General features: G+C 34.1%; 2 protein-coding genes across 4 annotated transcripts in view; one reads left to right on the forward strand and one right to left on the reverse strand.

The window, feature by feature from the left end:
• Positions 1-8,361, reverse strand: part of LOC120352407 — a 125,916-nt gene extending 117,555 nt beyond the window's left edge. Inside the window, exon 1 of the mRNA XM_039432729.1 lies at positions 8,177-8,361. The gene's annotated coding sequence lies outside the window, so the exon portion shown is untranslated. The remainder of the gene's footprint in view (positions 1-8,176) is intronic.
• Positions 7,482-25,852, forward strand: part of LOC111051786 (cyclic AMP-dependent transcription factor ATF-2-like) — a 64,885-nt gene continuing 46,514 nt past the window's right edge. Inside the window, exons 1-5 of one of the 3 annotated variants that reach the window (XM_039432722.1) lie at positions 7,634-7,825; positions 8,183-8,243; positions 12,058-12,145; positions 12,836-12,975; positions 15,410-15,527. In XM_039432722.1, the coding sequence (XP_039288656.1) occupies positions 8,241-8,243; positions 12,058-12,145; positions 12,836-12,975; positions 15,410-15,527 (349 nt within the window). In that variant the 5' untranslated portion in view covers positions 7,634-7,825; positions 8,183-8,240. Of the gene's footprint in view, positions 7,826-8,182; positions 8,244-12,057; positions 12,146-12,835; positions 12,976-15,409; positions 15,528-25,852 lie in introns of all 3 variants that reach the window. The other 2 variants (XM_039432721.1, XM_039432723.1) reach the window with 2 other exon arrangements.

A 25,852-nucleotide genomic window follows, 5' to 3' on the forward strand; every position in this document is an offset into this window, starting at 1 on the left:
AAATGTGATGAATTTAATATTTATAAAATTTGTAGATTACAAAATATTGTAATTGAACAAAATATTTGATGCAATAAAAATTGCTTGTTTGTTTTAAAATCCTAAGTCAATAAATTGTGATGATCAAATAACAAGCCTAAAATTGCTTGTTTGTTTTAAAATCCTAAGTCAATAAATTGTGATGTACAATATTTTACCAAGTAACCAATATTTTAATATATTAAGTGATTCTGCAATAGTAAGTTGCATCATGAACAAGAAAAGATTATGTTCTGACAACATTCATGATTGAAAAAATTACAATAGGTTGTCAAGTTATTCTTGTTTCATACAAAAATCTGACCTATGATGAAGCAACAAAAATCAAAAATAGCCTAAGTAAATAGATCCAAGTAATAAATAAACTCAACCCTAACCTTATTTAAGGGATAAGAAGATAAAGGTAATTAGCAAATACAAAGATGGTAAAAATATGCAGTTACCTAGGGTTTCAACATGATAGTGGTGTTCAAGTTGGCTCCAGGAAATAGTCAAGGTAGGCTTGCTTGAAGTATGGGTATACTGTCCGTGATGAATTGATGCAGATTTCCAACACTTGTATGGATAAGACGATTGGTTACAGCACATTGATAACTCCCAGTTCATTTGGAAACATTGAAAGATCTTCCAAGAAAATATCAATCACTGTTCAATATTTGAAGAGCTAACTTTAGTTGAATTGTCCAGTTCATATGGAAACTGAGGTAAGCCTAAGCAAGTGTGTGGCTACCAGTTTGAACACAACAGTCAAGTAAAGGCAGGGTATTACCAAACATTAGTAAGTTACAGTTCAAAATCAAGTTTAAAAGAAGATTCAATATGATATTGAAACAGATTCATTAACAGCAACAAGGCACGTCAATCCAAGTTGAAAGTAGATGATAGTGTTGAAGTAGATTCATAAAACATTAACAAGGCACGCCAAGTTACAGTCAAAAGTAGATGTTGTTACGGGTTCACCCAAAGGAAGATAAAATTGATATTGAATCAATTCGTTACGCGCACGCGCCCACCAACTCACAAGAATGAAGAAATAGGATTATCCCATTACACTGAACAAAGTTTTCACTTGAAAAACTTGAAGAGATTAAACGAAGCACGACTTCAACATGAAGATTGAAGAGAAGACGCCGCCATCAAAAAATGCAAGTCATAGCTGCCATAGGCTGTGTCCAGCTTTGAAAAGCAGTCACCAGAGTGCAGCAGCTGCTGGAGAGAAGACAAAATGTGAGCAGAAGAAATGAGCGCTCCAGGCGGTAAAGAAGGAACTAATGATTTCAATCATTGAATTGGATGTGAAATTCAACATAAGCCGGGCCCATTATGTCATCTGCAGGATGGCATAATAAGAAAGAAAGAAAATATGTTGAATGAGCAAGCTAAGTCAATGATGAAAAGGATGATTTGAAGCTGGGGAAACGTAAATCCCAAAAAACAACAAGACACCAAATCCATGTTTCACACCCATAGAACCAAACAAGACAAGTACCAATGCCGGGCCCATTAGAAAAATGATAAATGACTACAACAATACATAAACCTAAGAGTAAATTAAACCAATAATAAAATTAATGAGTAGATACATTTTCAATCTCATTGTCATGAGGCAAAGGTACAATACTAGAAATAGCACGTGTTGAGATGCCAGTAGGTGTGAGAAGTGTGACAACTCGGACTTTATTATCCGCACCAGGATGTACCTCAAGGATTCTGGCCAACCTCCAAACTGATGGTGGTGTGCAAGGAATGCTGCAGGACCAGAACCATAAGTCAGTATTAAGGCGATATTGTTCTACTGGTTTATTGATGTCATCACGCCAGAATATGCGGTGTAGATCACGATCAGCTGGATCTAGGAGAATCTGCCTATACATTTTTGCAATATCAGCTGCAAAGGCAATAAGATGAGTACGAAAGCGCAGAACAGTTTCAAAGAGCTCTGGCTGAACAGTATGCCCTATGTGAAGAACATCATTTAAGGAAACTCCAGTAGAAGTTTTGGCAGAACAATCAAAAACTACTCGAAGTTTTGTAGTAGTAGAATCAAGTTTAAAGACAGGGTGATGTGGGATGTAGTACACCGCTTGATTCTCTGTGGGCTCATCAACCTTAGTCATGTGTTGTAGTTCCTTGTATTCTTCCATGAAGGCCACATATTGAGATTTCAATTCATTATTCCTTGCTAATCTTTGTTCCAGAGATTTGAATCGTTTAAGTGCTTGAAACTTGGACTCACCCAGAGTATGAAATGATTCCTTTTTAGGAAGTGATACAATGAATCTACCATCCTCCTGACGATGAGTGTGCTCTTCATAATGCTTTTCTGAGAAAACAATATCATCAGGTGGTGGAATCTCTGCAATTACACTTTCGAGAGCCCAGAATTTTTCAAGTTGGCAAGGAGTGTTTGATGAAACTGTTGACAAAAAATGGATACATGAGAATTTGGAACAGATGAGCTGGGTACCTTGCAAGAGCCAAAAATAATCCAACCCAACCTTGTGCTCTGGAGAATGGGTGCATCTTTGGAAATGACAATCTGTCCTGCTGACAAGACTGAAGCAAAAACGCCAGCGCCGAGAAGAAGATCAATGTTTTTAGCCTTGAAAAAGTTAGGATCAGCCAGTGAAATATGTGATGGAATTTCAAGTTTTTCTATTTCAATTCTGGAATTTGAAAAGGAAGATGGAACTTTATCAATGACAATACAAGATTCTTCAGTGGACCATTGTTGGTCTGTAGATTTGACAAGAATTGAAAGAACATAAGTTGACTTTGATTGGTTGCCACCAATAGAATGAATAGTACTGACCGCTGGTAATGCAAGCTTATCAGCCAAATGTTGTGAGATAAGGTTGCAATCCGAGCCACTGTCTAGCAATGCAACACATTTAATCAAATTTCCTTGTGAGTCCTCAACAAAAACTTGAGCTGTAGGAAGAAGAGAAACACTAGCTTGCTGAAATAGACAAACTGAGGATGCAACATTTGAATGTACATTATTATCTGATGAAACCATGCTCCTCTCATTTGATTGAGGAAGGACTGCAACAGATGAAGATGAAGCCTTTGAATGATTGTCAATAATGGAATTTTCAACTGATGATTTTTTCACTGACGAATAAATATTGTTAGAAGTAACTTCTTTACCTTTTTGTTGATTCTGTCCCGAACCTAGTGAATGCAGAATAGAGTGGTGTGCCTTACCACAATGAAAACAAGATTTTGTAGAACAACCATGATTAGGAACATGTGGTTTGAGACAATTGAAGCAAAGGTTTTTGCTTTTGACAGCATTCCAACGGTCAGAAGGCTGTAATTTGAGCAATTCATTACATTTGTAGGCCATGTGATTTGAGCCTCTACAGAAAGTACAATTGGTTGTCAATTATGAAACATTTTTACATTATTTTGATTACTTGATTGAAAGTGATTAACTTTTGATTGCTTGGAAGCAAAATTAGTTGCGTTCCTAGAGTGAATAGTTGTTGAATTGTTAGCACTGGATGCAACTGCATCCATAACTTTACATTGTGATTCCAAGAAATTCCAAAACTTCTCAATTGTTGGAATACTGTCAATAGGAACTGATTTCTCCCATTCCTTAACAGTGTTAGAGTCCAATTGTGACAACATTTTATGCATATACAATAAGTCAGTGAGATTCTTAAGTTCAAGTGCCTGAAGGGCAGCAATATGTGATTTACAAAAATCAATGAATGCACGCAATGATTGTGCACAATTACGCTTAACTGCAGGTGGAGACTCAATGGCAGTGATGTGGTTTGTTGCAATGAGTCGTTTATTGTCATATCGATCTTCTAGCAATTTCCAGGCTACTTCAAACCCTTTTTCATTGACATCAATATGTTCCACTCTTGCTAGAGCTTCACCACTCAATGTTTGCCGTAAATAGAAAAATTTCAATGTGCTACTAATTTGCTCCTGACTACCTATTATGTGCATAAATGCACTGGAGAATGCCTGCCATTTTGAGAAGTTTCCATCAAAATGAGGGAGAGGAATTTGGGGCAAATTAAAATTTGCATGCTGTGATGCAGTAGTAGCAGGTTGTACTGATTGTTGTGAAACAAGATCATTTCGAGTGTTAGTTATTTTAGCCTCAAAAGCTTTCAATGCAGCATTTGCTTTAGAAATGAATAATATGAACCTTTTAATTGTTTCAAAGTGTGATTCCTTGTCAAATGATACATTTTTGTGTTGTATTTGTTCATGAATTTTCTTGTATTTATCTCTGAGGAGATCAACTTCATTTTTAATGGTAAGTAAGTGATAATATGTTGCTTCATCATTTACAATAAAATTTGGATACTCTGTGAAGAACCAGTTGGCTTCTTCTAGTAAATTGTTCCTAGAACTGATAAGAGCAGAATGCTCAGACCCTAAATCTGGGGACACTGAACGTGAGTCACTGGGAGGAGGGGATGTAGCCATTGTTACAAAAAAGGTATTGATAACAAAAGAAAATTTTCATACGACCTTCACTGAGATTATCACTGCACTTTCACTGACACCTGTGCTGTGGTTGTGATGTAATTGTGATTAATACTGGCTTGTGTATGGTCGCACAACTTGTCCAACTGATACATGGTATGGACAGCTTGGCCACTGAATGGTACGTCTCATTGGCAACCCCTCGTCCACAGCAACCATCAGTCCAGGTTACAAGGTACATGGGCGATTGAGTACACATGAAAAGAAACAAAATTACAAGATTAATAGGATATCCGGCGGGCCGGAGGACCAGTTTATATTGTTTCTGAGTCCGAATTCTGATAGCTAGTGGCTCAGTATAGAGTGGCTGGTCAATGTGATGTAAATATTTTGCTTATTGGTCATTGACCCAGATACAATATAACTTTAATGAAGAGGACCACCGTCTTTGTTTCATAAAAGACGGAAAAATTATTACTAATATGAATAGGTTCTTGGAGAAAAAATACCAAGTGAGCAATATATAAATGTACTGAAATAGAAATGGCAGAACAATAATTTTTGATAGTGAATACAAGTAGCTCAATAGTCATACAAAATTAAAGTTGATAACAAATTGTCAAGTTCAGCAAACATAAAAATTTAAATGGAGAAACAGACAATCAAGATAGCTGATAAACATCAAGAATCATTAGAAGCAGTTCAAAATCAATAACCATTGAGGTTTAATATGGAAAATTTATAATTGATAAACATCAAAGTTTAGTAGGGACAATTCAGTTAAGATACACTGAATCTATGGTAATTCACACTTACAAAGAACTTGAATACTAATCATAAGATTACAATAATAATGAGCTTGAAAAATACTGAAATTGAATTTAAAATATGATGAATTTAATATTTATAAAATTTGTAGATTACAAAATATTGTAATTGAACAAAATATATTTGATGCAATAAAAATTGCTTGTTTGTTTTAAAATCCTAAGTCAATAAATTGTGATGATCAAATAACAAGCCTAAAATTGCTTGTTTGTTTTAAAATCCTAAGTCAATAAATTGTGATGTACAATATTTTACCAAGTAACCAATATTTTAATATATTAAGTGATTCTGCAATAGTAAGTTGCATCATGAACAAGAAAAGATTATGTTCTGACAACATTCATGATTGAAAAAATTACAATAGGTTGTCAAGTTATTCTTGTTTCATACAAAAATCTGACCTATGATGAAGCAACAAAAATCAAAAATAGCCTAAGTAAATAGATCCAAGTAATAAATAAACTCAACCCTAACCTTATTTAAGGGATAAGAAGATAAAGGTAATTAGCAAATACAAAGATGGTAAAAATATGCAGTTACCTAGGGTTTCAACATGATAGTGGTGTTCAAGTTGGCTCCAGGAAATAGTCAAGGTAGGCTTGCTTGAAGTATGGGTATACTGTCCGTGATGAATTGATGCAGATTTCCAACACTTGTATGGATAAGACGATTGGTTACAGCACATTGATAACTCCCAGTTCATTTGGAAACATTGAAAGATCTTCCAAGAAAATATTAATCACTGTTCAATATTTGAAGAGCTAACTTTAGTTGAATTGTCCAGTTCATATGGAAACTGAGGTAAGCCTAAGCAAGTGTGTGGCTACCAGTTTAAACACAACAGTCAAGTAAAGGCAGGGTATTACCAAACATTAGTAAGTTACAGTTCGAAATCAAGTTTAAAAGAAGATTCAATATGATATTGAAACAGATTCATTAACAGCAACAAGGCACGTCAATCCAAGTTGAAAGTAGATGATAGTGTTGAAGTAGATTCATAAAACATTAACAAGGCACGCCAAGTTACAGTCAAAAGTAGATGTTGTTAAGGGTTCACCCAAAGGAAGATAAAATTGATATTGAATCAATTCGTTACGCGCACGCGCCCACCAACTCACAAGAATGAAGAAATAGGATTATCCCATTACACTGAACAAAGTTTTCACTTGAAAAACTTGAAGAGATTAAACGAAGCACGACTTCAACATGAAGATTGAAGAGAAGACGCCGCCATCAAAAAATGCAAGTCATAGCTGCCATAGGCTGTGTCCAGCTTTGAAAAGCAGTCACCAGAGCGCAGCAGCTGCTGGAGAGAAGACAAAAATGTGAGCAGAAGAAATGAGCGCTCCAGGCGGTAAAGAAGGAACTAATGATTTCAATCATTGAATTGGATGTGAAATTCAACAGTAGCCTACATATGTTACCTGACTTACAGGCCTCAACAATCAACATTACCCGATGGCCGAGAGTGTAAAGGCGTAATACATTGGAACTTCAAAGCTCAGTGAATTACAAACATGATCTAGGTTCGAACCTTGGTCAGTGACATTTTTTTTGTCGATGAATTTCGACTTTTATTAGCTATTTTTTATATTAGTTACCGTAATTTAAATTTCAATCAATTTTTTAGATATATTTTGAGACAAAACTGTGAAATATGCAATTATATTTATTTTTTAATCACATTTTTTTCAAAATAGTAATGAAAATTCTATTCATCCATCTATCCATGAGATATTGCACCAGGCGCAAAGCGCGAGCTATAAAAATTCAAACAATTATTCGAAATATTAATAGTATAAAAATATTGTCACTATTGTAAATCATTAATTAGTAATATTGAAATTAATTGACAGTGAAAGTTGTCATAACCAAGATTCAAACTATCAAAATAGGCTGTTTGAATTTTATCTATTTTTTAATTTCTTATATAGCCTAGCCTATTGGGAAGTTTTTTTTTGGTGTGGCGAAAAATAGCGTACGCACCATGGGCAAAAATGTATTTCCTGCTCTCAATCTTTTCTAGTCCTCGGCCTACGGCCTCGGACTTAAAAACCGATTTCGAGCCGGAAATATCTCATTTTCGGCCCTAGGTGCGAAATATACTATATCGGCCTGGTCAGAAAACAATCACTTTCGGCCTCCATTATGACGCACGTAAACCAGCTCATTACATCCAAGTGGGGCGAAAACCTAATTACAATATTTTTGAATAAATAATATTAATCTTCTTTGAACTTTGATGTTTTATCTATCATCGATCTCTACAGTCGATATTTCAATTCCTTTAATATCGATATGTCAAGAGTCGAAACTCTTTTCCAGAAAGTAAAATAAATAGAAAACAAATCATCTAACCTTGACATGCGTTTTGTGTTGTGTATCAAATTTTTTGATGCAATTCTTAATAAATTTTGTTCATCATAAAAACAAACTTTCATGAAACTAATTATCCAAGTCAAATGTCGGCGTGAAGTTTATTTAAAAACTGAGCATGGAACAAGTAAGTTAACCTCTAATTAAGTTGTCATTCTTAAATAACAAACTATGATAAAACCAATATCACAATAACTACTATCGCAAAATAATAGTATTTAATGATTGCGTCTAATTATTAGAATTACATTTAAATAGGCTTCCACTCATCATATTATTTGAATCATTCTCTTATTTATTGTTGTTTCATTTTAGATATTTCTCTACCTTGGGTACATCTTATTTCAAATGAAATTGAAAGTGGTAAACCATAAATTAAACCTAAAATTTTAAAGGCCCTAAGTTAATTAAGTAATCTTATGCTTTGCTAGTCTATCAGCAATAATACTCAAACGGTTCAAACATTTTTCAAATTTACCTGCAGCTGCAGCTCCAAGTTAGTAGTGACGGAATGGAAACGGGGACAGTTTCGTATCTGTTGTATGGTACGTATTATTGATTTTAAAAATATTGAATTTTATCATTATACACAATCACAATGATAACTGTATACTGTATTCTGTATTTTGAATAATTATCAACATATTGTCATTTAAAAGCTAAAACCTAACCTACCCCTTTTACCTTTTTAAAATTATTTAACAGAACATTTTAGATTCTAAAAAGATATTTTGATGTATTATCGATAGTTTCAATATCAATAATACGTACACCTGGGGCGGCTCCAGAACGGTTTCTCGGGAAGGGCCATCTTTCGAAAATTTTGATGAAAGCCTCTACCATATCAACGCTTTGTCTGATACATTGATATCCACTATTCACATGATTAAGAAAAGAGGAAAAAAACATTTCTTTTACTATTGCTTGAATAATATCATAGCCACCTCTAATACATGTATAAGAGGTGGCTATGATAATAGTTATCCCAACTTGAGGCAAACTGAATTTTGCTCATTACAAATATAAGGTTATTTTGGAAATCTGAATCATTGCTCAAATGTTCAATTATTAGTGTTGAACAAATAAATTTGATGTAGCAGATACTTGACGCATTTGATTAATCCAAACTAATCTAAACTCATCTGATTAAATACTGTTGAATTTAGAATTGGAAAATAGTTGAAGATGAATGCGATACAACAACAAAGCTTCTATAAGATTGAATTGTCTAAAATTCAAATTCAGATATCTTTTCATCTTTTATCAATCTTTATTCAGAGGCTGTTGATTATGATGAATTATTATATAAAAAATAGATGTTTCATTTGGGTATAACCCTTTAATGGTGATTTTTTCCATGTAATAGTTTAGAGGGAATCTGAACGACACGTTTTTTTACAACCTCTCCTTATTTTGATTTTTTCAACTATATTATCCTACCAAAAAATGAGAATGATTTGAATACCTTTTTGAAAATAATTGCAAATTGTTCAATACATGGTATAGTTGCTTTAAACTATTATTGGAAATGAAATGGAGTTTAATTAAGAATAGGAAATTTAAAATTGTTGGTAGAAAACTCTTATTTTATTAGCACTACAAATGAACGTCTTCATGAATGACCTCGCCATTCAGAGTCACAACCAATGAGAAAGAAACTATGACGATTCTTTTTATAATCTAACTGTTTATCAAAAGACATTACTGTCCACTCTTCACCAATCAAATAAAATAGTAATTCTATTCTGATTCTTTCACTTTTTGAAAAGAACGAATGAACTTTTTGAAAGCACACAAATACTTCAACAGCAGGGAGAAACTACACAGTAAAAACTTCTAAAACAAAAGATCGAGCTACAATATTTTAGACAAAGCATAATTTTTTATACTCGAGAGACCGAGAAAGGAAGTACAGTGTATATTAAAGACAGAAAAAGGCCATCTTATTGGTTGAAAGGAAACGAGGTTGATATGCTATTGTGATTGAATAAATATGAAAATTGAATAAGTCATAAATTAAATAGAAAGTACCTTTAATGTTCACACTTTGAATGGTGGATAAAAAGTAACTGAATCTGTATATTGAATCAACCTTTATATTATGTTGCTAGGTAACCAGGGATATCACAATAGCCCAGAAAAATGGTGGCATAATTATATTTTTCAACCATACTTTAAGACCGCCTTGCAAAGCTAAGAAGAATGAGCTGTAGTATAAGATGTATCCATAAAAACTAATTGTCGTCCTCATTTGATGTCCCATGGAGGGATAAAAGCCAAAAGTAAGATAAATTTGCATGGGCCCACCAGAAAAGCCAAAAATAAGAGCAGAAAACAATTAATTTTCGTGTAACATGATATCGGGAACCTATAGTGAGATTCTGAGATATTTCAAAATTGGAGGTAGAGGTGGATAGTGAAAATATGTTGTCTTATTTTTAAAGTGAAACTTAGTCGAAGGCTCTTCTACATACTAGGAGACCAAGTTGCAAGACGGTATATAGTTTGACAGTCTATAAGGCGTCTAGAGACGGAGATACCATTTGTATCAAACGTCCACAGTTCCATACAGATTTGGGGGACACTTTTTTCACAAGAATTTCTATTATTTCATGGAGTCTTCCATTTCTGCTAGGGAACCATAGACCTACAATTTTTGGTCTCGCAACCGGCCCATAGAGGCCCATAGACAAGGATTGGTCTTTAAATAGACATGTCTCGTAGACAACCTGAAACATGTTTGTGAGACCAAAATCGCGCAACATGTCTCCTAGTGAGTACTGGGCTTGAGGAAAGTCTTTTACAAGAATAGCAAAACATTTTTAGAGCAAGTGGAAAAAGCTCAACTAGACCGCAAGAGATAGAGCTAAAACTTTTAGAGAAAATTTCCTAAAGGAGATCGCCATTGCTTTTGGAGTGATTTTTTGAATTATTGGTAACAATCGAAAGTTTTAACTGAATAACTTACGATCTTAAATTCCAGGGTTTCCGGCAATTTAACACTTTTGTGAACAATCATAACTTATTACTCTAGAAAGTTTTAGATTTATGGAGAGATGAATTTATCAGATCTCTTTCTCTCTTCGAAATTCAATGGATGAGATAGGAATAATTTTATCCGTCCGCCAGTTAGATTGGACGGGAATTGCAGGGAACTAAAAAATTAAGCTAACCAAAAACTTATGATTTCTTGATCATCATCCTCAATTAATCACAAGCTGAAACACTAAACAAATTAACGTAACCAATTATTGGTATAGAGAAACAAGTTTTAGACCACCTGGAAATATTTGTCAAATAATATATTCTGTTATTTTATCATTAATTGAATTGTTTCAAACACTTGAGTAGGCTATAAAGGATGGAATACGTTATTGGAAATGAAAAAAAAAACAGATCTGTGAGTGGGGGACCATGACCCTCATGTTTCGGGAAGCATGTTTCATGGCCCCTATGAACCCCCCCCCCCTGGAACCGCCACTGACGTACACCAAATACGGAACTGTACCATAAAAACTCTCAGGCCCGGTTGCTTACAGGCCTTTCAAATTCTAATCTTGATTAAATGTCACGAGAACAAATCGAAGAAGCCTTTTTTTCCAACAAAAATTCTTCTCGGTTCTCGTGGTATTTAATCATGACTAAAATACAACAGGCTTTTGTGCAACCGGGGCTTCAACATAAATAATTCTATATCCCGGTTCCAAAATAGCCTGTTGAATGTAATCATGATTAAATTAAACGGAAACCAATCAGAGAAGGGTTTCCTGTAAAGAAGTCTTCTCTGATTGGTTCTTGTACCAATTGATATAAGATATGTACCATAATATAACTAACGTCTTTTGTATTTTTCATTCATGTTAATCTTGATTACAATGAACATTTTCAATTTTTCAAAAAAATTACTATCAATAGTAATATATTCAATAGTATAATACCATTGTGGTTATTGTTAGTGTGAGTTTAGCAGATTAATAATCTTATTAAAGAGACAGATATTAGCATACCACAATTCTTTGAAGATTGAGATACCGGTTTCGGTTGTTATATTATTATAATTTATCAATTTCTGGTAAACTTACCTCTGTAGTTCACCAAATATTGATAATGGTGTAACACGAAACCGATAACGTATCTCGATTTTTAATAAATCTGTGGTTGGCAATAGGCTATATATAGTATTATTACTCAGTATGGATAACTACCACGATATCACCTTCTCAACTACTGAGAAATAGGCTATCAATAATCTCAGACTGACTATATCCAGATATTCAATCCTTTATCCACATTTTTGGTTTTCACTAGAATAAATTACACGAATGAATATTTTATAACTTTCTTGTTTTAACTACTTAGGTACCATTGGATAAATGCAACGGTAGTCATTCAAGAAGACATGAAATGGTACTCAACATAACTCCCAAGACAACATCCATATGTACAGGTATTTTTTCCTCTATTTGAAATGAAATGTTGATATAAGTACCTAATAGTAATTTATGGAATAATCAGGTGAATGGGCCACTATGATAGTTTCATGATAGAACTTGTTATATTCGTAAAACATTGTATTTTTTCACATTCAAGATGTATCATTTTGTTAATCAGTACTTTGAGGCAATAGTTTCACTATAATACGTGAATAGTAACATATAGAAAGGATAAGTTTTGTTTATCTCTGTTAACTTATCTCTGAAAGTTTTGTTATATTTGTTTGTCTCTGATATTAATACGAGTACCGTATATAAATAATTTCAACTACTTATTTGTGGTATAATTTTACTAACTTTAGCAAATTTGTAGTTATCAGTCTTGGGTTGCGACTAAAAAATGTTTCATATTAATAAAATTGGGTTGACATGTGATATTAAAAAATAAGATATCGCTCAAAATAGTCTTCTCAAAAAATAATTGTATTTCAAGCCGTTATTAGCCGTTACAGTTGAAAATATTCTTGCAGCCTCTATAATATTCTATTATAATAAATATTCTATAATATAGCTTGTAGCCTTTTTGGAAAATTCAATGTCAAAAATTATTTTGTTATAATCAGACAAATAAAATTGTTTATGTCGTTAGCACTTTTATTAATCCATTGTGGTTTTTGACTCTTAGTCGCATTATTTTTATTCAGACCAGACACCGACACCTACTAGACTGATTAGAAAATGCGAGGAAGTGGGACTTTTCCAAGATCTCCAGAATGTGAATCCATTTGAAGAAACTTTCAGGAAAGCTGCTGAAGCTGTTAGGACTGGCTCCACATCTTTGCAGGTAGGCTTCTCATTAAACGTTTTCACTTTGAAAAAATCTATTCTTCCACCGCTCTAATATTTATTCATTGATACACATTACACAATTCATTAAAATTATTGGGGAAGGACCAACAGGCACAGCCCAAAACGGTTCCTTCCCCGAATTTTGATTTATACACTATAGTCCAAAAAGTAGGTTATGTGAGTTTCAATAAAGTTATGTTAAACTATGATATACGAGGGTCATTTTTTAACCATTGATCGCTCATATATAAGAGACGAATGTATATAACATGAAAATACTATAATTAAAAGCTACTTACACATTATTCTTCAACATAATTGTTGTGAAGATTGAGCAATCATATCCTCAGCCAGCCTATTATCATCCTGTTCATAAAATGTTGTCGCGAAATGAGTTCAAGTGGGCTATAAGTTGTTTAGAGCTCCTCCCTCGTTAGTTGGAAGCGCTGTTCTCCAAATCATGTCTTGAGTTTGTGCAAAATAGAAGGTAATGGGTTCCTACTTCCTAGTGACCAAGCCAGGTTTATATGGCGGGTGATCTAAAGGTGCGTACAGATTTACGCGCCGCGAGCATGAGCAATTAATTCACTTTTAATCAGCTGATGCCAAGCTTTTAATATCTATATCTTATACCGTTTCTGTAAAAATACAGATATAGTCAGCTGATTAAAAGTGAATTGCTCATGTTCGCGGCGCGTATATCTGTACGCACCTTAAAATATCCCATTCTATTTGCTGAAGAAGTTCTGTTTGGTTGCACCAGGACTGTGAGGCAGAGTTGTGGATTACAACATTATTTCATGAATTCATTTCTTCTGATTTATCTGATTTTCCGACACCATCATCACTCTTGAAGTCTTCTACGTAAACTTGAATAATGTGTCAGTAGATTTATGTTGAACTATTGCCTTTTTCTTTCATAAAACAACGCTGCGCAATCATCAATTGACGGGAGACTCAATTGAGGCGGCCGTGTTTCTGGGCATATAATTGACAACAATAATTAACGATCTTGCAGCCCTGATCATAGCGCTTTTGGTGAGGGGGACTCGCTGTTAAGCTTTGTGAAAATCACCCCCCTCCGCTTGACTGTATCCTACGATATGTGATCGGAGGTTGAAAAAAAATCCCCTCATATGTAAGAGTTGTTGATCAAGTACGTGTCATTACATTTCAGTTCATTCAGTACATTTAGATTCACCAGTAAGATGATTATATAAATACGTTTTAACATTACTATTAACCTTCCGGCAGTCGCGCTGTTGTAAAAAGTACTACAGTGTCAGTTTTTTTGCTGCACAAAACTATTGAATGGGGTGGTGTCAGTGAATGAGTTACCTATGTATTCCAAAACTTTCCCCCCATCACTCCACTGAGTTGCAGTATCAATCGAGCAATGGTTCAGTCTTTAGGTGCCATTTAGTCGCGCCAGTGCATAAGTTGCACTGTGCATAAGATAGGGAAAGACTGTATACGGGGACTGTAAACGAACCAATAACACAGAATTGATGGCTTTGCTTGATGTACCTTATTGGGCTATGAAATGGTAATCATCCAAATGTTCATAGGCGTAAAATAATCCAAGAAGATGGAAAACGTAATTATACAATTAATTAATATGTTTTGACAGTAAACAGTGTAGATAACAGTTGGAAAATTGGATGTTGTACAAAATACAACACGCGACTGACTGCTCGTGAGGCAGTAGGGCGCAACTACCGGAAGGTTAACTTTATAGAAGATGTGACTTATTATATTTAATGGAAGTGCTATCATTAAGTTTTGTCATGAAAAACAAAATAGATTACTACCTATGCATTATGCCTGGGCCTGTTTTAATTCTACCCGCATGATAGTACCTTCAAATTTTAATCTATGATTTTTACTGTTTGTAATTTTTCTGTAGTTTATTCTCATAATAAAATACTAAATGGAATTGAACTTTCCAGCACTAGTCGACAATTTCCACAACCATAATGCTCCAGTGGTGTGTAATCACTATATGACCACTTAGTGGTCATATAGTGATTACATATTCAATAATAATTTGTATTGAATTATGATTAAATTTTATTCAACGATGTTAAGGAGAATCATAAGAATGATTTCTGCTCATATGGAATGAATGTGAACCACACTATGCATTTGAAAAAAAAATCTTGTAACCTTCTCATCCTCCTGACCTCCACTTAGTGGTCATATAGTGATTATAGAACCAATAATAATTTGTATTGAATAATGATTAAATTTCGTTCAGCGATGTTTAGGAGAATTATAAGAATGATTGGAATAATTGACATAATGTTCATTCCCCTCATATGGAATGAATGGTTCACGCCACTATGTATTTGAAATAAAATTATATTGTAGTCTTATTATCCTATATAGAAAATTATTGTCATTTAATATAATTCTTATTGGTTTTCCAGGTTTCAAATCTTTGTGTACCGTTAAGCAACGCTGATGACACACTCCATACTCCAAACTTGTTCCCAAACGTTCCTGAGAACGAATTACCTTGCTCACGATCAATCGAAATACCTTTGAGTAAGTATTATCATAAGGTAATTATCGAAAAAATTCAATTTCTCCAAGAGTTTCAATCTCCAGAAAGTTGGATTTGAATGTATTTCTCTATTACTCCTTGTTCATGTGTTCAATTGGAATTGCTTATCAAAAAACTGATTATGTACTTTCTTATAACAATCACTATTGGAGTAATAATACGCATGGGAAGGAATTGAGGAAATCGTTATAAATAGCGAATGAAATAAAAACTGAAAAGAATAGTATAACTACAATATAATAATGAATACTATCCTCGCACAAGCCTGGAGCTTATGTGGGAATTACCCTCGGCAAATCCCTCAGTCGCAGTCGGTCAGCCGATGATTAAACATCTATTTTCGAACCGTCCGTTGTTATCTCGCTAACTGGTTGTCGTTTGCTGCTCCGTGCTTCTGCCTGAACTCCGCAATACCGAACTCTTTGAATTCTCTCAGTTGTGTAGTTTTTCAGTTTTAATTCATTTTAGTTTCTTTTCTTCTATCACTTTTGGAAATGTCAGACACGTGCAAAAAGTGCAATTCCAGTGTTCAAGTGAACAAGCAAGACTGCTTCAAGTGTACAGCGTGCAATGGTGCGTTTCACCCTGCTTGTTTTGACGATAAGTTTAGTGACCCAAATAAAAAATCCAGCCTTAGAAAAAACTGGAAGTGCGAAATGTGGAGCAATCAAGACAGTGAACAGGACAGTGAAGCTTCTATTCTCAAAGCTTTCCGAATAGAGACAAACGCTAAACTTGATCAAGTCCAAGTACATTTAACATCGGTAAAAAAAGACGTCAGTGAGCTAAAAACTCAATTCAGTGATATTGAATAAAAATGTGGTAAGAACACAGATCACTGATCTTCAGCAACACACAAGAAAAAACAATGTTATAATTACTGGCATCCCTGTTACAAAGGGTGAGAATGTTTTCTTCATTTTACAAAGAATAGCAGCCTTGTTGAACATTAGACACGATAAATATGATGTTTCAGCAGCGCATAGACTACCTAACAGAAATAAAAATAACACGCCGCCCATTGTCGTGAACTTTGTTTCACGTTTGACGAAAAGTGAATGGATTCATGCGAGGAAGCAGAGGAAAGGTCTTTCTGCCATCGAACTTCATAATCAATTTCCAAACAGACAGATTCTCATCAATGAACATCTGGCGCAGCATACGAGTTCCATTTTCAATGCTGCGAGAGCCCTGCTGAAGACGAACAAACTGGCTTCCGTATGGGTCCGCGAAGGAAGAGTGTTAGCCAGGAAAAGCGCAACAAGCCCTGTTTTCCGGATCATGAATTTGGACCAAATTAAGGAGTTTAAACCCGCATCCCAAACTCCTGAACCAACAGGTGACATCAATGATGGCGAGGATAAGAGTGGTGAGGACGAGGACAATCAGTGAGTGCTTTTATTATCATTTATTCCATAACTCCTCTACCTCTCTCTCACTCATACTCCTCTCTTATAAGCGAAAAATGTGGTTTCCTCAGAAATTAGAAATTCCCCTAACCTATTTTGTTGGCTACAAGTAGGCTGAACCTACTTGTTTAAATTGTATTTAGAATTGCACTCTCATTTAGAACAATTTTCTTTTCAATTAGATCATAAAAATATTCATTCAGTTAATTTGTTATTCAACAGTATTCATATAATATTGAGGGAGGAATTGTAGTGTACTATATCGCCAAGCCTTCCTTCACTCTAATGAATGATTGATTATGTACAAATCAAAGCATATCACTAGTAGTTCTGTTCACAGTAGACCTCACGCAGTATTCTCATCCACAAGTACCTGATTGAAACTATAGACCTTATGGAAATACAGCAATAGACTGGCTTCTCCACACATCTGTGCAATCACTTGTCAGCTGATTTTTATGATGAATAATAAATTCTATAGTCTGATTTTTACTCTAATATTGGAGTATGAAGGAGGCTCCTTTTTCCTTTTATATTATCCTTGAAATACAAAATTTCCAAAAACCTTGTATATACGTCGACGCGCAATTAAAAAAGGAACATACCTGTCAAATTTCATTATATTAATAGCTGTCAAATATACATATATACATTAAAATCTATTACCGCGGTTCGCCGTAATTGCGCAACATATAAGCATTTAAACATTTAAAATTTAAACATTTAAACATTTAACATTTAAACATTTAAACATTTAAACATTTAAACATTTAAACATTTAACATTTTAACATTTTAACATTTTAACATTTTAACATTTTAACATTTTAACATTTTAACATTTTAACATTTTAACATTTTAACATTTTAACATTTTAACATTTTAACATTTTAACATTTAAACATTTAAACATTTAACCATTTAAACATTTAACGTCGACTTGAATCTTAGACCTCACTTCGCTCGGTCAATCAATAATTTTTGGTTTGCATGCTGAATGCTAGCATGTACCTTAATGTAGCCCATCATGCTCATGTAGTGCACTAAAATTCTTGCTCACTCATATTTTTCGCTTCATCCTTTCCATTCTAATAGGCTATTATTATTTTTTTCTTATATCCATGATCCTCTTCCTCTTTCTCCTATTAAAAGGATCTCTTAATTTTTCTACAAGTTTAAACTGTATAAATAGACACTTTACATTCGAACAATCCAACATTACGATTTAATGAGGTGTTGTGAGTTAAGATAAAAGTGCTGTATCTACCTTATTATTGTTGATCAGTAAAGCAGATAAGTGGGGAGAAGTCTCCACTCAAAAATCTGAGATAATGATAACACTATGATCGGTGTGGGAGAGGATACTCTGCTTTTAAATTGTTCTTATCCAATTTCTGTTTTTTGCCATACTAGACATCTATTACGTTTTTTCGTTTTTGATTCCTCTGAGCATGAAGATGTCTTGTTTGTTCTTCTAGCTGAACTTTTCTTTTATTTCATTCAACAAAGTAAAATCCCTCCATATGGCGTTACTGATGACAGTTTTCAACTCACTTATCCCATACAATCAATGATTTTATTCAATGAATGGAAAATGTTTAATATTTAAATTATACTCACTCTAGTTTAAGAAAACCAATACAATACGGTAATACTATCCTCAACTTACTGAAGTTGAAACAACTAAATTATAAGCATTTCTATCGGACGAGATTTGTTTTCTTCTTGTGAAAAAATATACATATATACATTTTTTTTATAGCCCAATCTTTCATTCGTGCAATAAAAAAGTAAACTTTCAAACATTAGAGTGCAATAAAAATGAAACTTCTGATAAATATTCTTGCATCAAGTAATACATTTTTTATTTCTTTTTACAAGTTTCAGTGAAGGATGTCGGCAATGAATACAGAAATTCTTGTTTAATCCTTATGCTGTTTTCTTCAGCATATTGTACACGACATGTACATTCTTCTATATTATGATAGTTCAGTGAACTACTGTTTCATAATTTTTTTGTTATTCTTTTATATATATTGATATTATTTGTTTTTTATTTAGAGGATCTTTTTTATTTAATCATAATCATAATCTATCCAATAAAAGTTGTTAGTAGATCCAATAAGTAGTTCTTATTTCTACTAGAATAGAATAGATTAAAGGCGACTGTCCGAAAACATACACATGTATAAAGGCATTGTCAGTAAAAAAAATATATTAAATTCAAATACTGTAAATGATTTATAACTTACCAAAGCCTAATATAATAACATTGTTCTAAACTCTATACAATTTAATGAATTGTTATCTTTTTGCGGCATGCTAAATTTTATATTCAACATATAAAGCACCATGTGGCAAGCGACGACAATTATTGTATATTTTCTTCTTTATTTTTTTTTATTGCCTACTTTAGAGATAATGAATCTGGATGCAGATGTTCATGATTCTCCTTTAATAGACTGTGTTATCTGTAATGATATAAATAATTTCGCTAACATTGATACTGACAAATCGACGGCGTTTAGGGTTATCCACCAAAACATTCGTAGTTATAATAAAAACTTTGATTCTTTCGTAGTTCTTTTGCAAGGCCTTCAAGTAAAATTTCATTGCATTATCATTACGGAAGCTTCGCTTAAGGATGATAGCGATTTAAATAACATTCAAGGATACACTTTGCATAGGTCCTATAATAACTTAAATAGTAGCGATTGTATTGTCGTCTATATTGATAGTAGCCTATCCGTTACTTGTAATCAGCTGTTACTGGGTGGAGTGGCCACAAGCTTATCTCTTAATTTCAATTGGGAGGGGGTTAAATTCGATCTGTTGGCCGTTTATCGTAGTCCTAATTGCAGCTTTCCACAGTTCATCGAGGGTCTCTCTGCGTACTATGATAATGAATTTCGCCATTCCAAATTATGTATATTTGGTGGAGATATTAATTGCGATCTTCTACAGCCTAATCCTTATCCATTACGTGACGATTATTTGGACACGCTATGTGAGGCAAATCTGATACCGTGCATAGAAAACATTACAAGACCGGACAGTAATAGCTGCTTAGACCATTTTTTTTCTAAGACGTATGAGTAAATTTTTTGCAAAATCAGTAGTAATAGAATCAGCAGTGACAGATCATTTTGCTACATGTATTATACTTCACACCCGAGAAAACAAAAGACCTGAACAACGGGAGGTAAAGTTAATACATAACTGGTCCAATATCAACCTTTCTATATCTCATCAAAACTGGGATCACGTAACAGCTGTAACTGATCTAAACACATCCTCAATTAATTTTATTAGTACCTTACAAAATATAATATCATCCAATACTGTTGAAGTTGTTAATAACGCAAAAAATTCGAGGCTCAAACCATGGATCACTTATAATGTGGTTAACTCAATCCGCAATAGAGACAAACTTAGAAAACAGTCACAAAATCAACCTTTCAACCTGGCTCTAAAAAATAGATATATACTGTATAGAAATGTCCTTCACTCAACTACAAAACGAGCTAAATTCACTTATTATAACAATAAAATGGATGCAGCGGGAGGAGACCCTCGAAAATTCTGGTCAGTTGTTAATGAGATTTCTGGTCAGCCCACTCATAAAGATAAGTTTCCGGTTGACGCTTTCAATGACGGCAACCCTGCTCCTCCCCCAAAGGTGGAAGAGATTTCTAATGATTTTAATCGATTTTTGCCTCTGTGGGGGCGCGTCTGGCTGCGGTGATCCAACCCTCTGGTCCATCTGAGGTGAGGGACTCCGACTACGCTACCGGTGCCGTGTTTGAGCTTCGTCCTGTTGCTGAGCATGAATTGCTGACTGTGGTGGGCAGCATGAGGGAGCGTTCTGCGCCGGGTTGGGATTCAATTCCGACTCAGCTGTTGAAGGATAATGTGTATGGGCTGCTCATCCCGCTTTTACACATAATTAATATCAGTATTTCCTCTGGCAGTTTTCCGGAGTCTTGCAAATTGGCTAAAGTTATACCTATATACAAATCTGGCTCAAAATCTACCATAAGTAACTTCCGGCCAATAATATTTTCCTTCTGATTGCTCTAGCTAAAATAATTGAGAAATGCGTGAAAATCCAAGTCAATAACTACTTAGACAACAACAATATCATTTGTAACAACCAGTACGGCTTTAGAACCTCTAAAACACATCCGATGCTCTTTTTGAAATTAACAAGTATGTTACCACACAATCTAGCAATAAACAAGTTTTAATTTCTTTTCTGGATTTAGCCAAGGCCTTTGATTCAATAGATAGGAATATACTTTTTGCAAAACTTGAAGCAATTGGCTTCAAGAATCTCACCTTAAGATGGTTTAGAAGCTACTTTGAAGATAGAACACAGAGAATATCATTAAATGGCACAGACAGTGATTCTATTGCAATTGATTATGGAGTGGTACCTTGGGCCCTCTACTTTTCCTCATTTACGTCAATAACATTTCCAGGTTGCACCTACATGGTCAATTATTCCTCTTTGCCGATGACACGGCACTTGTGTCTACAGGCTGCACATGGACTGTAACATTCAATAATTCTTCCTCTGATCTCGCTAAACTAAAAAATTGGTTTGAAAACAATGTGTTGTCAATTAATATTTCGAAATCCTAGTGTCTACCTATATTTTTCGTAATAGCCCCGGGCCCAGGGTGCTCAGGATGCATTCATGTGGTGACCCATTCAATGACTGTAGCTGTCCTGAGATAGAACAAGTATTAACTCACAAATATCTTGGCTTTTGCACAGCTGGGAAGGGTCCTGAGTGCTGGACACTGTCGTTCTGTCTACTATGCATATGTGCAGACACTGCTTGAGTATGGCATCTTGGCGTGGGGCGGTGCCTCCTTGGGTGTCCTGCGTCCTGTTGCGGTCTCACAGAGAACACTTATTAAAACACTATTAGCCAAAAATCATAGATATCCAACACATTTACTTTTCCAAGAATTCCCTGTTTTAAATATAAAACAATTATTTATACAAAATTTACTTGTCTTTATAAAAAAAGTAACTTTGTCTTCAATGAATTTCATCATTATTATACCACTAGAAACAGATTGCAAATAAATATTCAATTTCCCCGTTTAAGTAATTCAATTCAACTTGAAAACTTTTTCCATTTAGCCCATTGGCTTTATAGCCCAGTCAATGAAGGTCCAAAAAAGCAGTTTCGAACCGAAAATTGAATAAAAGCTGAATTTCCCACCATCGATAGAACCCTCCCAGAGGGTCATTCTCCCAAAAGTCCCAAGAAATCCCCTTGGAGCTTTCCGCCCCAGCCCCCTAAAAACATGAAAAATGCAGGTAAGCACGGGAAATCAATTATCTCTGTAACCATTGATCGGAAACAGTTCTATTATATGCCATTCGATTCATTACATTATGGACTACAATATTAGTTTTATTAATTTTTCCAATAAAATTAACAGTTTTCTTGATAAAATAATATATATATGTAAAAATTTAGGGGGTTTGTGGTTTGATGTTTTTGTTTTCTTCGATTAACTTCGAAACAAGTAGTTTTAAAGGAAAATGAGCCAAATAATTAATGTAGCCACTGTCATTGCAAATCCATTGATGTATATTGTTATGTATTTGCGATTCGATTTGACGCTGTGGAAGGGGAAACAGTCGACGCGGTACGGCGTGGCTGACTCTCTTCACCATAGTAAACAGTAAAATACAGTAGTAGGCCTACTTCTTTCTAAGTTGCATCTTATTCACACTATGGCGCTTGAAACAATCAATTTTGTCTATTGTTTTGACATGTGATGAAACTAATTTTTCACATTTTAATTCTCTAAATTCTCTAAAATCATTTTGTTGTTATATATGTGCTAAATCATGCATTCTATGACATACAAAGATATTGTTTGCAACCGATAAAATATTCATACTATTACATAATATAATACATATTTTAAATATGTGTGTATGATCATAATTATATGCTAAAATTTATCATAAATTATGATTGTCAAAAACTGAGATAAATCATAGATTACAATAGTTTTAACAGTGGCAATTTCCTGAAAAATCATAGCGTGCAGTGTTTGCTGTTTTCTACAGTTAATATTCTCCAAGCCAGGTTGATAATATACCTTCAGTTGAGCCAAATATATATGACGGCTGAGGCATAAAAAAATTTATACATTGAGCTTGTTGAGTTGAAACTTTCTATGATTCTCTCTGTAAAGTAGCTTTTCTTCCGTTCTTACTAGTTGAATCTACATTATTTAGACAGTCCAATATGAAAATTCAGTAGATTCTAAAGATGAAAGCCATGCAAACATACAAATTAAGGAAGAGTAAGCATGCATGAGGTAGGAAAATCATGAAAGTGTTTCACATTTAACCACAAAGTACCCTACCGTATAAAATTAATTGAAAGATGATTCATCATCTTCTTTTATTTTTGTTAACATATCGATTTTTCACCTCCACTCGCATCTTGTCATTCATTACACAAGGTTGACAGAAGCTTTTCTTTATGTCGATTAATGTTGTTTGAAATTGATTTTGATTAGGGCACCAAAAGAATAGATAATTTTCTATTTGAAGCATTCAAATTAAATCTATTGAACATGATTTCTTATGACTTAGCATTCACATATTTAGTTGGGTGAAGCTATTTGAAAAATGTACCTGATTATCAATTTCATGGTTTTTATAACATACTAGTTCATTGTGATCATTGAAGGGTTGAAGTGATGAGTTAGTTCAAGTGAATTCTAGTACACAAGTATATTGTGCTTATAATGGGCTCTTCTTTATTTTCTATCAATGTTTTGCTCCAGTAGAGAAAATTTAAAATGTTGGTTTTACATTTTATAAGCTTTATAAATAATATAAATTAACGGTAATTTAAATTTGATAAGTCCAGTATTAAATTAATCGATGTTGATTTTCATTGTATCGCTTTGTATCAATGTTACTTACACTGTTTGCAATTCATCACTATTCTCTCAAGAATTAGTTTCAGTCAGCTTTCAGAAGCCGAAGCGAGTGGACGTGTTTTGTGAAATTCATGTAATTATTCTAAAAGTATACCATCAAACTGTTGTGTCAGTGAAAACGGCATTGCCGAATTGTGAGTGAGTGTGTGTGTGCGTGCGCGCGCGCGTTGGCAGCAACTATGACTGTAGCCGAGTTAGGATATTGCTGCTTCGGTGAGTGCTGAATCGGTAATTCTATTGTGAGAACTGAACTATCGTAACTATGAACGGTGACGATAATACGACTATTATTACTATAACTGAAGAAAATAAACCTGTCTCCTACAAGATTCGAACTGATAAAATTCAATCAGAATGCGAAAAATTTTTATTTAAAGCTTGGAACGAAGCTAATACAAAATTCCAGCAATCAGAAAAAATAAGTTCTGAACTTAAAATTCAACTTGAACAGCTTCAAACTAGATTATCAGCGTTAGAGACTAAATCTAAGAATGAAGAAAAAAATACGGACAATTATCATACCGATGAAGAAGAATTATCTACTGAAACAGAATGGATTCGTCAAAAGAAAAGAAAGAGGAAGAGAGAACAATCTGACTCACCTCCAACACAATCATCCAATGAGCAGAAAGTGAGTTCACGTAGAGAAACTGAACTAAAAGAGAATGCTGAACCAAAAAAAACTCCTAGTATCAACCAAGTTAAGAGACCTCCTCCAATAATACTCTACAACATCCAAGACTATCAAGTAGTGTATAAGATTTTGAATGAAAAAATAAAAGACTCACACTATTGACTAAAGACACTCACTCAGACAGATCACACTATTGAATAATGGTAGCTTAAAACTCAACGTTGAATCTGAGGATAATTATAGACTAGCTACATCATTGCTGAATGACAAAAAAATGAATTGGTCTTCGTTTGAAAACAAGCAAACGAGACCCATTAGAGTAATAGTGAAGAAGTTGCACAGCACTTGCAATCCACAGGCAATAAAAGAGGAACTTCAGGAAAAAGGATTTAAAATTTTGGACGTGGTAAACATTCTTAAATGGAAAACAAAAGAACCACTCCCAATATTCATGTTAACTTTTGAAAACACAGAGAGCATAAATAGAATTTATGAAATATGTGTAATTATGGGTATGAAGGTTGAAGTTGTCCCCCTGAAAAAATCGAAATTTCTACCGCAATGTAAAAATTGTCAAACCTGGGGACACACTAAAAAATACTGCCAGAAGGAGCCTAGGTGCGTGAAATGCGCTGGTCCCCACATCACTATCAACTGTACTAAGAGTAAAGAAGTTAAGCCTAAATGCTACAATTGTGGGATGGAGCACCCTGCTAATTATAGAGGATGTGTCGTAGCACAAGAGTTGCAGGCACTTCGAAATAAGAGAAAAGCAATAAAATCTATTTCGTCAGTCAACAAAAGAAACGATCCTATTGTGCCACAGAGAGCTGTAATAAATGACAGTAGAGTTAAGGAGAACCAGAGTTATGCTGATAAGCTGAAAAATAAAGTACCTATCAACAGTAACGAAAAGTCAAGTCTTCAAGATTACAACTTGAGTAAAGATTTGGAACTGAGCATTACAACTCAACTTAAATTGATTCTTGAGAAACTAGTTGTGCAAGAAGGCCTCAATAAATCAATTTTAAGTAGGTTAGAAAAACTGGAAAATATTTCAGTTCCAGAAGTCATTCACAAGAAGCATGGAAAATAGATTCAAAATTATGACTTGGAATGCTAATGGATTACTACAGCACAAAGATGATCTATTAGCAATTCTAATTGAGCATAAAATAGATGCCTGTCTCATTTCCGAAACTCATTTTACGAAAGAATCCTACTTTAAAATTAGAGGGTACAAAACGTACCATGCCATACATCCCAACAACAGCGCT

The sequence above is a fragment of the Nilaparvata lugens genome, chromosome 7 (genome assembly GCF_014356525.2).
Source record: "Nilaparvata lugens isolate BPH chromosome 7, ASM1435652v1, whole genome shotgun sequence".
NCBI classification, from domain to species: Eukaryota; Metazoa; Arthropoda; class Insecta; order Hemiptera; family Delphacidae; genus Nilaparvata; species Nilaparvata lugens.